General features: G+C 36.1%; 1 protein-coding gene across 3 annotated transcripts in view; it reads left to right on the plus strand.

The window, feature by feature from the left end:
* LOC132101274 (contactin-5) overlaps positions 1–20,623 on the plus strand; it is a 205,368-nt gene that overhangs the window by 66,682 nt on the left and 118,063 nt on the right. For 2 of the 3 annotated variants that reach the window (XM_059506093.1, XM_059506094.1), the window contains exons 3-4: positions 2,780–2,903; positions 5,340–5,515. In XM_059506093.1, coding sequence (XP_059362076.1) covers positions 2,780–2,903; positions 5,340–5,515 — 300 coding nt within the window. Of the gene's footprint in view, positions 1–2,779; positions 2,904–5,339; positions 5,516–8,459; positions 8,784–20,623 lie in introns of those variants that run through there. The other variant, XM_059506095.1, reaches the window with a different exon arrangement.

Raw genomic sequence — 20,623 nt, forward strand, 5'->3', positions numbered from 1 at the left:
TATGTGTGTGATTGTGTTGCAGACAATACCTCAAATCTTGTGGCTAAAATCAAAGGTGTGCTGTTACTTTTCAAAGTTAACAGACTTACTATTTTTACAATTATGAAATAAAAATTCTATTTTGTTCTATTTTATTGTATTCCATAGAAGAAACAGACTTCCATCATTTTCTCCTGGTATGAAAATAGCTTGTAAAGTCCAAGATGCTTAAAGTAAGGCTTAAAGTGTTAATGACATAGTGGTGTCACTGTATATGTGACACATCCACGCATGTGTGTCTGTGTGTGCTTGTGAAATAGAAAGGTTCCATGAATGTTAAAGTTACTTTATGGAACCATAGATGCCAATGAAGGCCCTTTGTGTTTAAGAATGTAGAGACAAGAGGATGAATTATTTTTATATGGGTCAGTTCATAACCACCTAGCAATACTTCAGAACACCCTTGCAACCACACAGCAATGTCATTGCAAACAAACAAGCACAACACCCATAGTCTTTTAGTGTAGTGCTTTATTTACAAATTCTACCATTGCATGTCACTTTCTTGGGTTTTGCCTCTATTGTATGTTAATAACACTGAATTTCATGCTATCCCTTTTGGTCTGATATTTTCTCTTCTTGTCAGGATGTTTTTTTCTGGGAAATATCGCAACAGATTGTGATGTATAAGAAATGTGCTTTTTGTCTTGGCAGTGATGTAGGTTGTAATGGAGACCCCAGTCATCAGGTTCTTTAAAGCGTATTGCTACACAGACTGTAGATTTGAGAATGGTGTGCTGACACCTGGGCAGAGAGCAGCTCGAGACAGTGACGATGTTGCAGCCTGTACACACTGGGATGTATTATGCATGCAGCACAGAGTATAAATAATAGAGCCAGAGCTTCGATATCTGACTCCCAAATCACTGCAAATGACTAAGTTATGTGCGAACTCTGCGCCCACAGGTCCTTCATCTCTTCTTTCACTCTGTTGTCTAAATCTGTTCCTGCACAAAAATATTTGCCAGATTTAGCTATCGCATAGCGGATGCTGAACAGAGGGCGGAGAGCCGTTCATGAAACCCTGACGATTTCATCAACAGCATTATCCTTACGAAAAAGTACTTTTGATACCTTCATACACTTATGGAAGAACCATTAACGTTTTAATACATAGCAAGATTTTTAATGATATTCTTATGCATGTACCATAGTGGATCATAATGTTACTTAAAAAAAAGAAATGGTCAAATGTGGATCCTATACATAGTTATGGCCAAAACAGTAGTGTTAAGTGGTTGAATTTAATAATAACAATAACAGATTTCGAAAGCTGAGACTATAGTATTACTGAGATTCATGTCTAGAAAATGTATTTTTATTTTAATAATAATAATAATTTTCAAAGTGGCATTAGCACGGTACATGTCTGAAAACACACTAGACCTGTTACTATTGTCCAAAAAACATGGCAAATGTCCAGAAAAATAGCAAAAATAGTATATTAATATGGTACATGTCCCAAAAATTTTAATAGCATGATTTTTATCTAAAAAACACAATATTACTATTAATGTGTCCCCTTTTTTGAAAAAATCTGAGATTTAGGGTTGGTCGCATTGTTCAGCATAAACTCACTAAGCACCGAAGGAGCAGATCTCCTGAGTGTTTCTAATTGGAAGGACTCTCAGTTATTCTACTGAGATATGTTATTGAGTTCACCCTGGGGGCTGAATATATGAGACATTTAACAGGATTCCTAATGTAGACCGTCTGCCGTGTATATCCAACTGGACTGGTAGAATGAGTTTAAACTGCTTTGAATTGTAAAAACACCATTTTGTGTCTGACAAAGATAGCCTGTATTTGGAACACACATCCAAATTAATTTCCCTACAAGGGTAAGTAGTCAAAAATGACATTATGGTATGATTTCCAGTAGGAGGCAAGGATTTTCTTTGAGTCCATATTTTCATAGTTGGAGATATGTCAATAAAGAATTTGTGGTGGAAGCTAATTGATCTGTTGCTGTAATCGTCATTGTTGATGGCACAGTTTAGTTTGTGTGCATTTTCTGTTTGTTTAATTTAGGAATTCAATGTTTGCAGAATACATAACTCATTTGGCTTCTTTATGAGGCAGCAGGCTTGTGCGAAAAGATTACTTTCCCATCATTTTTCACAGCACAACAATGATAAAATACACAGATTAAAGCATCAGTTACACCCTTAATTACTCACTTTTTTCCATTCTTCATGTTGTTGTACAAGTGCTAAAAAAGCCTTCTGTCTTTGTCTGGAAAAAAGAGAGAAAGAAATATGAAGTTGCCCAGAAAGTTTTTATGATTATACGGCTGCAATTTTATATTGAGTTAATAAGATTTCCGAACTCATAAGTTGGAACTTCCAGGAGGACTTGAAGGCAACGTGAGTGTCTCTCTCAAGTGTACAGTAGTGATAGCTCATGCTTCACCCGTTGCAGTGTTTGAACCCGCAACCTTCAGTTACTAACATAGACTACACATATATCATGTCCTTGCATTATGTACAATGTCAAATCAAATGTTTTTGTGTGAATAAGTAATGTTTTGTTTATTTGTTTACCCAGCAACTATATGCATATACAATGCTACAACAATGCAGAATATTATGATGAAAAATCTTTCAAAAAATAAAATATTCTCAAACCAAACATATGCCCCCTAGGGTTTAAGTATGACCCCTAGTTTTTAGGGTTATATCATCACAAGTTATAGCTTTGTAAACCCTGTTTTTGCCTTTCTTTCTCCATCTGACCCCAGAGAGCGAAGAGTTTGGTCCAGTGTTCATTCAAGAGCCAGATGATGCAATCTTCTCCCTGGATTCGGATGATAAGAAAGTTATAATGAATTGTGAAGCCAGAGGAAACCCTGTTCCGACCTACAGGTACAGTTTACTCATTTCATTAACATGGATAAGATTTCATTAAATGGATAATAAATGACATTTAATTTCTCTGGAGCTTACTGTGAATCCTTATTATCCTGCCTGAGTGGCATTTCTGTTAGACTAAAGCTAATGACGCAGATGTTGGACTTCTCTCTGTGGATTCCTAATCAGAATTTATATAATGTTCTAGAATCATCATGTTACTCACTAAAATGTACTATACTGTGATTCAGCATGTGCGTTACAGTCTCTCAGAAGTTCTATCCTTTAAGAAACAGCCATCAGTTCATCAGTGTATGTTTCCACTTAGAGGGTTTGCAGAACATCTATAAGCATAAATAAATATGGGATGTTAGCAAGATTGAATGATCCACTCGGTGCTACTGAGCTCTTAGACACTGATGTGGTTTTGAGTTCTGGGTCGTAATTTAGATGAATATTCCTGTCTAAGATATAAAGACACATCAAGTTACAAGCTCTTTAGTGGTTATAATATGATCACTATGTTCTATCAAAACCTAAAAAAAAAAAATTAAAATAATTACACATCTGAGACCAAGCTGGGGATATGGAAATACATTTGTTTCAATAATAATGAACGAAACTTTATAAAACTGAACGTAACTTTTTCAGAAACTATCAAAAATATGCCATTACAAAAGAAGAAAAAAACACTATGAAAATTAAAAATATGAACTCAGTCACACAAATTTAACATGTTCTTCAAATATGCTTCATTCTTTGTTAATGTTTTTCAAAGATTCGTTTTCGCTAATCATGGATTCTAAATTCATTGCCACAGATTTCGCTTACGTTTCGCAGTTTTTCCTTTGGTGTTTTGACATAAACCTCTCGTGGGGCGGGCTTAACAGTGATCTACTCTGATTGGATAGTGAGTTTTTGATGGACAGGTGCTCTCTGACCGGGAAGTACAGACGCCACCCAGTGAGCGCACATATTGGAAAGCTCTCGCGGTGATTAAATCTGGTCTCTTCCGCAAAAAATTATTTTTCACAGACAAAGTGAAAGACATTTATTTTAAGTTCATACACAGGTTCTACCCTGTAAAGAAGTGTATACAAAGATTTAAATATGACATTGATCTTACATGCTCTTTTTGTTCGAGTTCTGAAGAAACTGTACACTTATTTTGGTCATGTCACTACACACAGAAACTTTGGGATGGCATTGGTGTGTTTGTAAAGTGTAAGATTTTGCCAGGCTTCTCAGTACATATGAAAAACATTATATTTGGGTATTATGACTCTGGCCCCACAAACAAAAATAACTTTATAAAATAACTAATATTGTTATTAATTAAAAAAATTTCCTAAACAAATTTCACATTCACAAATGCAAATTATCCAACTGTAAACCTGTCTTCTCTGTTTTCCTAAAAGAAATGGAAAACTATTTGAATGTAATCTCAGTGTCTAATAAGAAAGCAATAAGGACTGTTAGATTTGCTCTGCCTTTGATCTCCTAATTTTGTTAAGATTTTGGCCCTCTTTTTATTTTATTTTTATTTTTTTTTATTTTTTTTTTGGTGGATATTATGTGATGTATGTTTATACCTTTGTATGTTTTTGTTCTCTGCATTAATAAAAATAGAAAAAGAAAAAAAAGCTCTCGCGGTGATTTGTATGCAATACGTCGTGCCTTGTGTTACTAAATATAGAAATAATATTTGACCTTCGATCCTCTCAGTAAAGATGAGCTTTCAGGAGACAGAGACACAGAGCGGCATCATCTTCCTCCTCCGCTTGTCCTTCAAGGCAGCTTGAAGTAAGCTTGTGTTACTGAAGTAAACAATAACATCGATACAAGTTTTTCATGTTACAGTGTACTACAGTTTGTTGCGGGTTATTATTGTCATTCATTTACACAAGCTTACTTCAGGCTGCCTTGAAGGACAAGAGCTCATCTTTACAGATTGAGATGATCGAAGGTCAAATATTATTGCAATGAATTCAGAATCCACGATTAGCGAAAACAAATCTTTGAAAAATATAACAAAGAATGAAGTATATTAGAAGAGCCTTTTAAATTTGTGCGACTGAGTTTATTATTTTTGTTTTCATTGTTTTTTTTCTTCTTTTGTAATGGCATATTTTTGATAGTTTCTGAAAAAGTTACGTTCAGTTTTATAAAGTTTCGTTCATTATTAATGAAACACAATACAAACCAAAACTAAGACATTCTGAAATTAATTTTATTCCTTAAATTTAACCTAATGACCAATGCTTACTATATAATTGGTAAAGGTAAACGTTTCCTACATTTTCACTAGTAGTAGTCTTCAATTATTTTCCTCAGTGTAGACAACTTTATTTAATAACATCAGAATCAAACAGTTGAAGCTGATTTAATTGTTTTTTATAATATTTTTTTTTCTATATTTTCTAATTCATTTTCTATTCATTGCTTTTACAGTTGGCTGATCAACGGAACCGTTGTGGATGCAGAAGCGGATTTCCGCTACAGTTTGATTGATGGGAACTTAATAATACACAATGCAAGCGAGGCCATTGATTATGGGAGATACCAGTGTAGAGCTGAAAACAGCATTGGCACCATCCAGAGTCGAGATGCCCTCTTGCAGTTTGCCTGTGAGTAATTTGACAATTTTTGGATGCTGAAATGTAGATTTTAATATCATTGAGGAACTATGTATCATGTTTTTTTTTTGTTTTTTTTTTTGTTCATTTTTACTAATTTTGTTGTGTTTTATTATTTCAGTTTTACTTACTTTAGTAAATCATGGGCCAGATTTACTAAAGAGGCCAGATTAGCGTTAAAGCGCAATTCCATAAAAGCGCAGATGGGAGGGGAAAATCCTGTGGGTGATTTACTAGCAATGCGCACATTAAAGAACACAGACGCAGCTTCATCATTTCCATATTGACCAGCCCAATCTACCAAGAGCAGTGCAAATTACTGCCTGCTTTTACATACTTATTTTGGGCATTAAATTATGGTGTAAATACCAGTAATTTGTTGAGGGCAAACATTAGTAAATCACGTTGTGCGATTAATTTTTATACTCTCCTCCCATAAATTTTGCATCTGAAACGGAAACTCCTACAAATGCATATTCAATAAGGTCACACCTTTTTAGAACTGACATATTTTAGTGAATCCTGACAGTATTATTCTAACACAAAAAGACGGTTTGCATTGGTGCAAGCTGTTAGTAAATTTGGCCCCAAGTTCCCTTGGCATCTAGCTGAAGTAAAATAATTTTCTTGTTTTCAATTGTTTCTTTTGTTTTGTTTTGTTATGTTTTTAATTATTTGGGTGATTATAATTGTTTAACTTTTCAGCATTGGCCAGGTTTAGAGTGAAATGTTTATTTTCATTTCATATCGATATTATTCCCACTGGGCATACCCCCATGCTCAACCTAAAACTGTCTCCTTCTAATGCTACTAATTAAAAGTAAATGCAATTAAACTTATTCCCATGATGCTTTGATCCTTTCCTTAAAATCTAGCCCTGAAGTTTTCTTCATCAGATGAAAAAATGCCCTTAATGCTTTGCTTCACAAAACAAGCAAAAAGCACATTTCTTTCCCTAGTAATCCCTTGGCTTCCCTCCAAAATATCATCACAAGCCATGGAAGCATGCAGCGTGGAGCTAGAGGCGCAATTGCTTGCTGGAAAACACATAGTTAGTTTTGCTTACAGTTTCCCCAGGAGCGATGGCCATAATACCCTTATTGGCGTACCCAGCGGGATTGTGTACTTCACTATTCACTGCCCATGGTGTTTTCTGTAGAAAAACGAACATTTAGTGTATGTGTGATGTAACATTCTTATGAACAGCAAATGCATTATAGCTGTGGTTAGGAAGCCTGTTTTTCACTTCCCAGACTGTAATTTTGAAGAGGTGTTTGCGCGTGTTCTCTCACCTACATGCAGAATGGTATCCGCCTTGCATTTTGTGTTCCCTCTCTGCAAAAGAAAAGAGCACCACGAACGAGATCGTAAAATCATCCGGTCTTTTCTTTGTGTCTACATATGAGCTGCCAGCCCTCATGAAAACACTGTTCTTGGGTTGTTGTTGTTTTTCTGTCATCCTTGTCCATCGCCTGGCTATAACCTTGCTCCGATCATTGTTGCCCATTCTGAAGGCCTGTCAGAGAGACAAAGGAAAGCTCCTGGCAGCAGACATTGGGATGCAGAGCTTTTCCCAGGCCTCCACATAACAAATGGCCACCATTCATCACCCTGTTGGACACCCAAGGATCTTTCACTCTTATTGGCATGGGACAATCTCATGAGCCCAACATGCACAACCAGGTTGCAATAAAATGAATTAACCATTATTTAAACACCCTGGCACCCAAGCCGACATTACACTAATTACAACAGCTTTGTATCTGTGAGTCAAACAGGATATTCAATGAGGCAAATGTAAGGTTTGACTTGATTTTCCACAGTTGGTTGGAGTGTTGGCATTTGCTGAGACCTGATGACATCACCTGAAAAAGTAAAACAACCCTATATGTGAATATCTGACAAATTGTGCACATTAAAACTAATAAGACTTTTGTGGTGAACAACACTGAGACTCCTACTCTGTGAAACAGTGAAACTCAACTGTTTTGTAATCAGATTGTATCAGTACCTCCAACTAGTAATACTGAACTGATCAGGATTCACTCTGAACCTTCAGACTTCCACAAATCTAGCTGGTCATTCAAGAACTGAGCAATCTAAAGTGCGCTTAAAAGCTGCAAGAGCTGATTTCTGCTGGCAGCTACTGCTGTGCAATTTCAAAATGATTAAAGGCAATGATTCCCTGTGTGAAGTGCATTGGTTGAGGTCTCGGTTCATAAAATGCAAACAGCTCTTCTGGCCATCCAGCAGTAGGGGAACATTTAGCTCAGTTCTCTTTGTTTGCTGTCTTTGATTGAGGAAGCCAGGCATGAGTTTCCCAGAGATGGTCAATTCAGCCGTTTGGAGAGGGGCCTAGTATTTCAGCCCGGACACGGATGTGTCACAGCCCTCCCCTGCTAAGAGACCTCTCACAACTCTTGCCAGGGAAACTGGTTGGTTTGCACAGAGTTGCCATATATATATATATATATATATATATATATATATATATATATATATATATATATATATATATATATATATATATATATATATATTAAATGTAAATTAAATTAAATTAAATTAAAAATTAAATTTATGCATTTAGCAGACGCTTTTATCCAAAGCAACTTACACTGCATTCAGGCTATCAATTTTTACCTATCATGTGTTCCCGGGGGAATCGAACCCCCAAACTTGCGAGCTACAGGATATATATATATGGATGTATATATGGAAGAGAAAGAAAAATACTAGTCTGTATTCCATTCTAAAGTGTGTGTTATGTGCTCCCTGTTGGGCTTTTTTTCTGTCTCTTTGTTTTGAGAAGCAGAACTCCCTGGTTCAAGCTAGTTACCAGGCTACGCTTTGAAGACTGCAGGCAGAGGGAGTGTCTCTGATCTCACTCCCTTCTGAGATCCAGTCCTCTCTCAGCAGACCCCTCCAAAGTGGGAGGATGTGACTCAGGTATCATGGAAAGATCTTGAAAGAAAAAGCCTGTGGATATGTACATAGGGGTGGTTCTGTTCAGAACTCCACTCTGTTTGACCAAAGAAAACAGGGCCATCAGGAACTGGATTCTCTGAACTAGAAAGTGGCTAAAAGTGGCTTCCAATTTAAAGGCCCTGATGCATTAAGGGTGCATAGCTGCTGGGTGCATGTGAGTAAGCTTCTGAAACCTAGTGTAAAATCACAATTGGAAGACACTATGGTCTCATGGATTTCTCAGATATGTGACGTTTTGGTGCCATCACAGGTCAAGGAGAAATGCACTCGTGTATGTATGTATGTATGTATGTATTACTTAAGAGGGGACATACACTATTCATAACTTGAATGTGCAGGCTTGTCGTTATTTTTCCTTTACAAAAAAACAATCAGTTATGCTGCTTGAAATTGCAAACTGGCATTTGTTATGGTATTATTTTCTTTTTTTTGTGATCAATTTTTTATTGGTTTTTCCATTTAGGAAAACAAAAACAAAACAAACAACAACAAAACATCTGAACAAACGGATGTAGCTAGCATCAATTTAACAGTAATAGCAAGATTAACAGAGAAATTGACATGGTAGTGTAGCATAACAGATAAATAAATAAATATGTAACAATAGCAAAACTACCAAGCATATGAAATCAAATAGACAGAGTATACTGTATGCAGGAAATACCACATATCCACCCATCCCCCCGACCCCCCACCCAACAGGACCCCGAGAGAGAGAGAAAAAAAAAAAAAAAGATGACTACAATAAAGATTTTAGCGTAGAGATGGTATCATCCCACATGAGATGTTTTCAGGTTTGGCCAAGTGCAAGTTTGCTGCCCAACGTTCCATAATGGCGATATCCATATAATCTAGCAGCCATTTGTTTCAGGATAATAAATGAGGGGGTTTCCATCTACCTGCTATCAGCCTTTTAGCCGCAGAAAGACCAGCCAAAAAAAGGCGTTTGAATTTAGCAGGTAGGTTCAAACCCGAAGAGTCATTCAATAATAAGAGAGTAGGCGAGTAAGGAATCTCCTGAGACAATAATGTGGACAGAACACTACAAACATTTTTCCAGAAAGCCACAACCCCTGGGCACTCCCACACCATATGAAAAAAAAGTGCCCAAACTCTTTTGCAAGCACAGAGTACAATTAGGAGTGGGCAAAGCTTTAAATCTGAACAAACTGCTGGGAGTGTAATATGACCTGTATATAAAGTTGTAATGAATCATTCGGTGGTTTGGGTTTCTGGAAGAGAAAGACAAATTTTGCCAGATCAAGTGCCAGTCCAGATAATTATTATCAGATGGCAAATCCTGCTTCCAAACTCTATCCAGAGAGAATGGTTTGTCTGATGCCTGCAACAAGACAGCATAAATAATAGAGACCAACCCCTTACCCCCGGTCAAAACCTTATGAAAAGGATGTAATCCTAGTGTGCCATTCCAAGGAACCCCATAAGTGCGCATTGCTGTACGTAACTAAAGATAAAAGAAAAAGGAGGAACGGAGGAACGGAATGAGCGGAGACCTTCAGCCCCAAAAATATCAGATAGTGTAAATACACCATTATTTGCCCAACTAGAAAAGTATATAGGGCGTCCTCCCAGCTGTAGACGAGAGTTAAAGGAAATAGGTGACTGGAGATACCAATTTGGAGATATTTTACAATATTTTTCGGCAGCATTCCAAGTGGAAATTAGCTCAGTGATAATGGACCCAAATTTAACCTTAGATTGTTTAATAGAAATATTAGAGTAAATAAGATCTTGTAATCGGTGGGGCTTTACAATATTTTCCTCAATAGAACGCCAAGATACACAAGATGCCGTGTCAAACCAGGTGGAAAGAGGGCGCAACACAAAGGCCCTATGGTATAATTGGAAGTTTGGGAGTCGTAAACACCCAAACTTTTTTGGCCTTTGAAGGACAGAGATTTTAATTCTTGATGAAACCAGTCTGATCCACGTGGATTAGAGTAGACAAATGTGCTTCCAATTGGGAAGCTAAGACTTTGGCGAACAACTTAGTATCAGCATTTAGAATAGAAATAGGACGATAACTCGAACACTCAGAAGGTTCCTTACCCTTTTTTAAAAGTGAAGAAATAATAGCAATATTTGAATTGTTAAAAAAAGAACCCTTAGTAATTGTAGAATGAATCATCTCCAGTAAAAGAGGACCAATTTGGGGCCAAAAGGCCGGATTTACTATTACTATAATTTACTATTATAATCAAAAATACACTGGTTTGTATAGCATAAGTATTTCTACCGTGTACTGAACTTTGTTATTCTTTTAGTTTTTGCCTAGACTGGAGATTTTGCTCGTTTAATTATTAATTAAATTATTATTATTTTTTTATTATTATTATTATCAACAGGAAAAGGTTCTCATTGTGAATTGGTCAACTGGACAATTTATATTAGGAAAATGAACAAAATTGATTGATTGATTGATTGACTGATTAATTGACAGCAAAAAATTTACAATGGTGGATCTCATTGTGGATTGGTAAATTGGATAAAGGAGAAACTTTGAGCCTGTCCTCCAACAAAAAACAACCATATAGGTCGTTTGTGCAAGCACCTTATTACAACCTATATTTACGTTTTAAAGTTAAGCGCCCTCTAGCGGGCGTAAAAATAATGACAGTATCGCGTTGCGTCTGTCGTCATGAATTACATTTTCATGCACATCCGTTCCCTGGGATCGAACCCATGATAGCATGATTACCTATCAATGTATAGTGCAATAATCTACCAACTGAGCTACACGAAACGCAAATCAGAGTGCAAATAAAAGAGTACAAAACATTAATATGAAAACGACCTTTTGCCAATGGGGCGCAATTGTAGTATACGCTCTGATGGGTCGTATTTCAGGGATTTGGACAAACGACCTATACGGGCGTATCGGTTGGAGGACAGGTTGGAAACTTTATATTAGGATTTTTTTTTTTTCATTTGTAATTTGTATGTGAGCATCCAATCAGACATCAGTTTGATTAATCACAGTGCATAAAGTTTAAATACCCATTAGAAAGGTCATGTATTGTCTTGACTGACACACAATTATTGAAATGAGAGCATCGGTTCTTGCAGATTCTTATCTTATCTCCCATCCTCCCTTAAATTTGAGAACAGACGAATATCGATTAACCTTACAAAGGTCTCATTTTACCATTCAAGATGAGGGGTAAGGAAAATACGAGATGAGTGCTCTGAAAAGAAGAAACCCAGTCAACAGATTTGTATCTTTTCTATCCTAACTTCTAATCCATTATTTTCACATGGGTCTTTTTACAGTATGACGCTCATCATGAGAATCCATTGCTTAGTTTTTGACAGTCCTGTAAATGATGCCAATTTTAGCTATGACCGGCTGCCCTAATAATTTACAGCTGCTGTTACATTAGCAAGGGGAGAAAGAAATAAAATGAGAAAGAAAACTCGTTACATGTCGCCCCGCACTCATGTTTCATGACCCTAGCTGTCTAAAGATATGTCATTTATCACATCTTTTCCTTTGACCATGTAGGAACAAGAAAAGAAAATCTATTTTCCCATTTAGACTGCAGCGGAGAGCATTGATTAGTTATAATTCATATGTCTAGAGTGAATTGACGAGGGCCAGGGATAACTCGCTGATATGGAGAACAAGAAGGCGGTAGTGACAGTGCCTGATAAATCAATAATCTGCCCTGTTACAATGGGATTCCCAGCCTCTCCATCCTGGCTCTCTTGTGACAGTTTGTTGGAGGAGATCACCTTTCCAAGGCCATACATTACACAGCTCATGCCAATCCTTTTTTCCTGCCTGGAGCTGGGGAGAAGCAACAGACGTTTGTTACATTTAAACGGCCCGGCCTGCCAACCGCCCGCTTCGCATAAATGTTGGAAACTATTGAATTGCTCTCTCTTAAACTTTATTTCTTCCTTTTCTGCAGTCCCAGAGAGGTGTCTTGTCATTTCTCAGCAGATGCTTTCGTTTTTCATGGAAAAAAGATAACTTTGATCTCATTCTCTTTCATTGTGAGCAGTCCCTGTAGGTTTGAGCGTTAAACACAGGTGTTGTGCCTGTTGACGGCTCTTTGTGGTTTTGCTGCTGTGGAGAGGTGCAAGAAATCCTTGCTGATCACAAATGGACTGTAACAGCAGATAACCAATATTGAATTTAGAGGGATATGATACTAAGGTAGAGAATCTGGCTGATAACCGATTCATTTGCTGAAAGTTTCTAAAAACACTCATAGGAATGAAAACATTTAACTCAATGAAAATAAGTGCTGAACTTGAAGCAACCCAGGCTCATTTGAAATACGTGCCTCTAAATATATTTCTGCAACACCGTTATAACGTACCATACTTCACATTTCGCGGCAGTTTCAAAGTTAAATGCCCAGTGAGTGGCGCTAAAACGCAGGTTAAAAATGTGAGTCTGGCACATTTTTGTTACGTTGGTATAGGCATGTATTGCCAAACACACCAAACACAACCCTAAACCTACCTGATAGTGTTAACAAATTCAAAAGTGATATTGAAACGTATTTGTTGATGCTGCCGTGCTATTTTAAATTCCTTATGTGGGCTTGAGCTTTACATTTTAATATCACTTTTGCATTTGTTAACACTAGCAGGTAGGTTTAGGGTTGTATTTGGTGTAGCGGATATTTCCAACACGATAGAGCATTAAGTTTTATCGACACTCATCAGATATTTGAATTATGAACCACTGCAATACATTCCTATACCAACGTAAAAAAAATGTGCCTGACTCATATTTTGAACCTGCATTTTAGCGCCACTCACTGGGCATTTCTCTTTGAAACTGCCGCGAAATGTGGAGTATGGTATGCATTTGAATGTAATTCCATGCTCATTTTTTAGATGTGTTTATAATTCACCATGATCTTATTCTGCACGTACCTACTTTTATTTTCTTAGAACAGAGACGTACCATACTTCACATTTCGCGGCAGTTTCAAAGTTAAATGCCCAGTGAGTGGCGCTAAAACGCAGGTTAAAAATGTGAGTCTGGCACATTTTTGTTACGTTGGTATAGGCATGTATTGCCAAACACACCAAACACAACCCTAAACCTACCTGATAGTGTTAACAAATTCAAAAGTGATATTGAAACGTATTTGTTGATGCTGCCGTGCTATTTTAAATTCCTTATGTGGGCTTGAGCTTTACATTTTAATATCACTTTTGCATTTGTTAACACTAGCAGGTAGGTTTAGGGTTGTATTTGGTGTAGCGGATATTTCCAACACGATAGAGCATTAAGTTTTATCGACACTCATCAGATATTTGAATTATGAACCACTGCAATACATTCCTATACCAACATGAAAAAAATGTGCCTGACTCATATTTTGAACCTGCATTTTAGCGCCACTCACTGGGCATTTCTCTTTGAAACTGCCGCGAAATGTGGAGTATGGTATGCATTTGAATGTAATTCCATGCTCATTTTTTAGATGTGTTTATAATTCACCATGATCTTATTCTGCACGTACCTACTTTTATTTTCTTAGAACAGAGACAAGGTTATTTAGTTCAGATATTTTTGTGCTTGAACACATCTGATCAGTGGATCATGCTGCAGTGAGACTTTGAAGGCAAGACAAAGCAATCGCAGCAGTCGAGCTCTTCACAAATTATGGACTTCAGTGAACAAAAACTAGCAGTCTCTGCACAGAAGTGATCAACAAGAATTAATTCTTCTAAAATATTCATTCTAAAACACAACTAACACACAGCCCACATGCTCTTCAGAGCTCTCTCAAACCCATGCAGCGCATGAAATGCGACAGATTAACAGCTTCTCTGTAGTGGGGAGTGTTAACAGTATGATTGAAATGTTGGCAAGCTTATCTTCTGCAGGATGGCTGTATTCATGCAGGAGCATCTGACTGTGCACAAATGAAAAGAGGAAGCTAAAGTGCTTTGGGGAAGGAAAAGAATTGCAGACTACGAGTTAATGCCCAAAATGCTATGTGACTAAATGATGGAACATACTGGCCAAACACAAGCTGTTCAACTTGAATGGCAAATCACAATGAAAGGGAAATCCAGACTGCGTTCAACAAAGTATGCTGTGCTTCCTTGCAATGCTGGCAGCAGTGTGAATGTCTGTGATTATGCATGTCTGTGCATGTCTACTGATGTCAATTTTCATGGTTACACATTGAAATGATGAATAAAAATGCATGCAAAAGCTTCACAATAATTTCGGAGCCAGCATATGTGTTAGGAGCCTTGTTAAATAATTTACATGTGTTGTTTTCAGATTTGAGACAAGACATTTCAGTTTGGAAATAAATAAATTACATGAACTATCACATTAGTATAAAATGTGCTGATGAATCACACAGTAAAACCAGAATCAAAGTAAACTCAAGTTATTTTTTTTTATTATTATTATTTTTTTTTTTATCATTTATTTATTTTTAATCATTATTAGGGCAGGAATCCAGATGGTCATTAGATCATTAGATCTTAGCCTTGGGTGTCCTCATGTCCACGTCCCAACAAAAAAAAAAAAAAAAAAAAAAAATACATATTAACCAACTATGAGTATTAGCAGACTGTTAGGTTATTGTTAGAAGTTGAAACGTTCTTGCTAAATTACTTCAGATTGTTGTACTAATATACTTCCAATTAAATCAGAATATATGTTGGAGGACAATCAAAATATATTGAGCAGACAGACATTTATTGATACTAAAATAACTAGTACTTTACATGTAGTTGCAAAGTTAGTAGAATGTCTAAAGTGGACTCTCAGAACAAAGCAATTAATGTAATTGCATTTTTTTGAGCATATGTACAATATGAAAACGTATGTACAAAATATGTAAATTAAATTATTATTATTATTTCAGATATTGAGTATATTAAAGCTGCAGTCTGTGACTTTTTTGTGTTCATAATTTACAAACTTTATATAATAAGTGAGTACACCATGAATCCATTTTCCAAACTGTGTTTTTGGCGTGTCCTGAATCACTATGGTACACTTATAATAAGTGTTTTTGTTTAGACTGGTTCAGGTAGGTACTTCTGCATAGTAGCCCAGTACCTGATTCACCATAGACATAAACAGAGAGAAGTAGCTCCGACTACAATGTTTTTCCGCAAGACACATGCAGTTCTGTTTATTAAATTAAAATTATCTTTATTTGTAAGTTTTCTTAGAAAACCATTTCTCTGCTCGCTTCTCACGCTAACTGTCTTCTGAAGCACAAGCATGAAGACGACATTGATGGCACGCAATCCAGATAAATATGCAAACATACACAGAATTACAGTATTTAAGTATTCTATTCACGCAATTCATCTGTTATGTCTTAAGTGAATGTTTGGGGAATTTATGAAAAAAAGCATCAGATGTGTAACATTATATTAGATCCGTGTATTACAGTAAGTCATTATACAGGCCATCTTTTTTTAGTAATGTATTTATTTGTAACGAGCACACTGAAGTGATTTTTGCAGTTCATTAGTAGTTTTTCTTACTTTCATTAAGAAAATAATTGGAGGAAAAGATGATATTTTGCTTGGTGACTTTGCTTTGGAACCTTCAGGAAACGTTAACAAATTGTCTCTCAAAATTGACTTTGACTCTATCGAGATCAAACAGGTGTAGTCATTTTTAGTCCGATTCTAACAACTCATATATCACTTTGGGAAGGTATTTTAATTGAGAATGTAAAAAAATGAGTTAAAATTTAAAAAAAAATGTGCTGTGAATTCTCTACTTATTTTTTTTTTTAGTTTAGTTGTTTTTATTTATTTATTTATTCTTTTTTTTTTTTTAACTGAATCCAATATTTGGCAATAATATTTGCCAAAGCATATGCAATTACCCATAGCAGATCTATTCAGGTGGAGCTGGGGAAGTGGTGGATTTCATAGGAATTTTGAAAGCATGCTACAAAATGCTCAAGTGGATGGTAACCAGCCATTTAAATGTAAAGCAAGAAACCAGTCAGCTTGTACCAAGTTGTTTAATGTTGTGAATATCATCAGTTACGTTAAGAACCATCCAGCCTTTGCTATCTAGTGCTTCAGGAAAGAACTAGGCCTTATAACAAGACTTCAAATGTTTTCCTTTTTTTGTGTGCCCTTTGGTTTCGATTCCTTTAATCGAAGAGCACTGTGCTTCCAATAGTTCCATGATTTATATTCACTTGTTATTATATGAGGTATTTAAGGCAAGGCAAGTTTATTTATATATCTTATTCCATACACAATGGTAATTCAAAGTTCTTAACATAAAATAAATTAAATGAATCATAAAACAACAATCACAAAAATAAAACAAGGAATTTGAAAATTATTTAAAAATTAGTTAAAAAAATTGATTTTGAGACAGAAATAGAAAATTATTTTATCATAAAAATACAGTGCAATCATTTTCGTGTTGCATGAAATATAGTCGCACATCGCTCAGTGCTCATTTCATAAATGCACAGCTAAACAGATGAGTTTTTGAGTCTAGATTTATATGTGACAAATTTTATTGCACATCTGATCTCTTCTGGAAGCTGATTCCAACTGCAGGCGGCAAAATAGCTAAAAGCGGATTCCCCTTGTTTTGTGTGAACCCTTGGTATTTCTAACTCGATCCTAATGATCTGAGTGCTCTGTTAGGTTTATATTCAGTGAGCATCTCATATCTGCAATCTATTTAGGTCCTAGGCCATTGAGTGTTTTATTAACGAGTAAAATTACTTTAAAATCAATCCTAAATGTAACTGTAAGCATGATAAAGGCATGAAGTCTTCACTGGAAACAAAAAAAAATCTAATTCTTTGCAATGTTGGCATATCCAACTGTTAATTTCATTAATGCATTGGCAGAGGGAGTCAATGGGGCTGTAGTCATTTGGTGATAAGGCTAGGTAAATCAGGGTATCATCAGCAGAGCTGTGATAGGAAGTATGGTGCTTTCTTGTTATTTAGCTTAGTGGGAGCATATATAGGCTAAACAAGAGCGATACAATAATTGAGCCTTGTGGTACTCCGCATGTTATGGAAATCCACTTTGACTTATGCTCTCTGTTGTAGCCATGTTAGAAAGTTTTGCCATGTATGAAAGCCGTGTATTTTTATTTTATATTATTTATGTAAAAATATTTCTGGTTTGTGTTTTTTTGTTTAGTTCAATTTGCTAAAAGGGGTGGTAAATCGAACCGGATGAAGGGAAGAATTTTTTTTTTTTTTTGTAACAAATTTCGTTTTGTAGAATGTTTATCTTAATTTGAATGCATTTTTTTCTTGTTATTCAATTATTTGTCTAAATAAATGGGAAGAATAAACAAACATTTCATGAAATGAAGTGCATTCAGGACAAGGCCCACTACCATGCATCTGCGGCCAAAACAAAGGCCAAAACACTCTCCTATACTTACATAATGACATCTCCCTTCTAAATATGATCTGAACCATTTGACTACCATCCTAGAAAGCTAGACCAAGTTTTCCAATCTCTGTAGAAGAATGTTATGATTGACAGTTTCAAATGCAACACTGAGATATAGAGCCTGTCCTCCAACAAAAAACGACCATATAGGTCGTTTGTGCAAGCACCTTATTACAACCTATATTTACATTTTAAAGTTAAGCACCCTCTAGCGGGCGTAAAAATAATGACAGTATCGCGTTGCGTCTGTCGTCATGAAATGACGTATAATGTCATTACCAATCAAAACGCATGTTTATTTAAATGCAATGTGTGGGCTTTTTACACCGATCTCACAGTATTTCCTGCATATTTTACTAGGTGGCTTATTCGTTCGAATGACCACACCTAACCCCACCCCTAAACCTAACCCTCACAGAAATCATGCTAAATTATGATTTATTGAGCATATACATTTTCGTGCACATCCGTTCCCTGGGATCAAACCCATGATAGCATGATTACCTATCAATGAATAGCGCAATAATCTACCAACTGAGCTACACGAAACGCAAATCAGAGTGCAAATAAAAGAGTACAAAACATTAATATGAAAACGACCTTTTGCCAATAGGGGCGCAATTGTAGTATACGCTCTGATGGGTCGTATTTCAGGGATTTGGACAAACGGGATTTCAGGGATTTTGGACAAACGATCTATACGGGCGTATTGGTTGGAGGACAGGTTGGAGATATAGTAGTACCAGAAATGATATTTTGCAAGAATCTGAATTTAAGCGAATATGATTTATTATCTTAAAGGGTTAGTTCACCCCAAAATTTTAATTAGCTTGTGTTTTACTCACCCTCGAGTCATCCTGGGTGTATATTCTTTCAGACGAATCCAGTCGGAGTTATATTAAAAATTGTCCTGGCTATTTCAAGCTCTATTATTGCAGTCAGCGGGTGTTGCAGTTGGACAGTGCTCCAGTCATCAAATAAAGCACGCGCATTCATAATAAAACATACCGCACACAGCTCTAGGGGGTGAATAAAGGTGTTCTATTGTGAATGCATGTGTTTATGTAAGACAAATAGCCATATTTAAAATGTAATAAACACCTTTCTCTGGATGTCGGATGTCGTAGTACGTTGGTATTGCGGAATTAGTGACGTATGCAAAGAGAGAACCAAACAAAAAGCTGGTCACAAATTAGTAAGACTAGCATATTTTTAGAGGCACATGTGCTGCACATACATGCTGCTTTATTTGCTGGTTCGCCTTCCACGTATGACAGGCGACGTGAGAGAAAAGTGTTTATTACATAGGAATATGGATATTTTTCTTACAAAAACACATGCATTCACTACAGAAGGCTTTTATTCACCCCTCGGAGCTGTGTGAGGCACATTTCATTATGAATGCACGTACTTTATTTGACGATTTGTTGAATGTTCAAGTGCAATACTCACTGACTGCAATGATAAAGCTTGAAAATGGATCGTGGGACTGGAGTAATGATGCAAAAATTTAGCTGTGAAAGTCAGCTTTGATTGTTCCTAATACTGTTTAACTGCACTCGGAAGGGAATATTAAATTATTTTGTGGGATAATTAAATATATTCTAAATAAACTACAAACATAAAAAATATACATTTATTTTGTCCTCACATTCTTTCTTGTAAATCTTCCCTCTCAGTCACACACCTGACTGAAAGGATCATTATGCAGCTCATTAAAATCATACAAATTCCTATTGATTCAATAAAACGTTTTCGCACACTAGGGATTACCAATATGGCGCGCGGTGGCTTCACTTTAATGACGTCATGAGCAATCCAGTTCTATATTATAGATCAGGGGTTCCACCAGAGAATGTAGCGGTCTGTCAGATATCATAATAGACAGGGGCAAAGATCAGCTATTGTTCAGTAGAAGTGATTTACTGCATTGTTGTATAAAAACCAGTCATGTTATCCTAGATATTTTTAACCCTTCAGTCAGGACAGACCAGATGCCTATTGCCTTTGGCACTTCCCTGTCTGCCTTTTACTCATACGTTCACTTTAGAGCCAATATGACTTTTGTTTTCAGAGGTGATGAATAAATGTAGTGTAGTCACAGTATGGTGTGGATTGTGAATGTTGTTTCTCGTTTGTGTGGATTGTGTTGGTTGATATGCAGAAAGTTACCACGCTTGGTAGTTTATCTCAAGATCACTGCTGCTGTGTGAAATTAAGACTGCCTAATTTCAGTCTGAAAGGGGCTAATCAACACCACCCATGACCAGGGCAGATGAAACAATTTGTATCCTGTCCAATAAGCTTTGTCTTCTGTTCTGTCTTAACCCACAATGATGAAAATAAATAAATAAATAAATACCCACATGTCTAAGCATGCTGGAACTCTTTCACATGCGAGATGGAGAACAATGGAGAACAAAGCTTTTGCTTGTCAACATATGATCAAAACTGACCTGTTTGATGTTTTTATTCTTGTGAAAAATAAGTGTATTTAATTGTATCGAATGGGCACTTATAGTGTACTTCACATCTTAATAGTATTTATTACAGTAAACTGTACTTGAGATAATATAATTAAATATAATTATAAATATAAAATACATATAATTAATGAATATATTTCTTAATAGCCTCATGTACACTTTCTAATCATGTTAAATGAAAAGTTTTACTTTAAGGTAAAGTTTTTTA

This window comes from Carassius carassius, chromosome 23 (genome assembly GCF_963082965.1).
Source record: "Carassius carassius chromosome 23, fCarCar2.1, whole genome shotgun sequence".
NCBI lineage: Eukaryota > Metazoa > Chordata > Actinopteri > Cypriniformes > Cyprinidae > Carassius > Carassius carassius.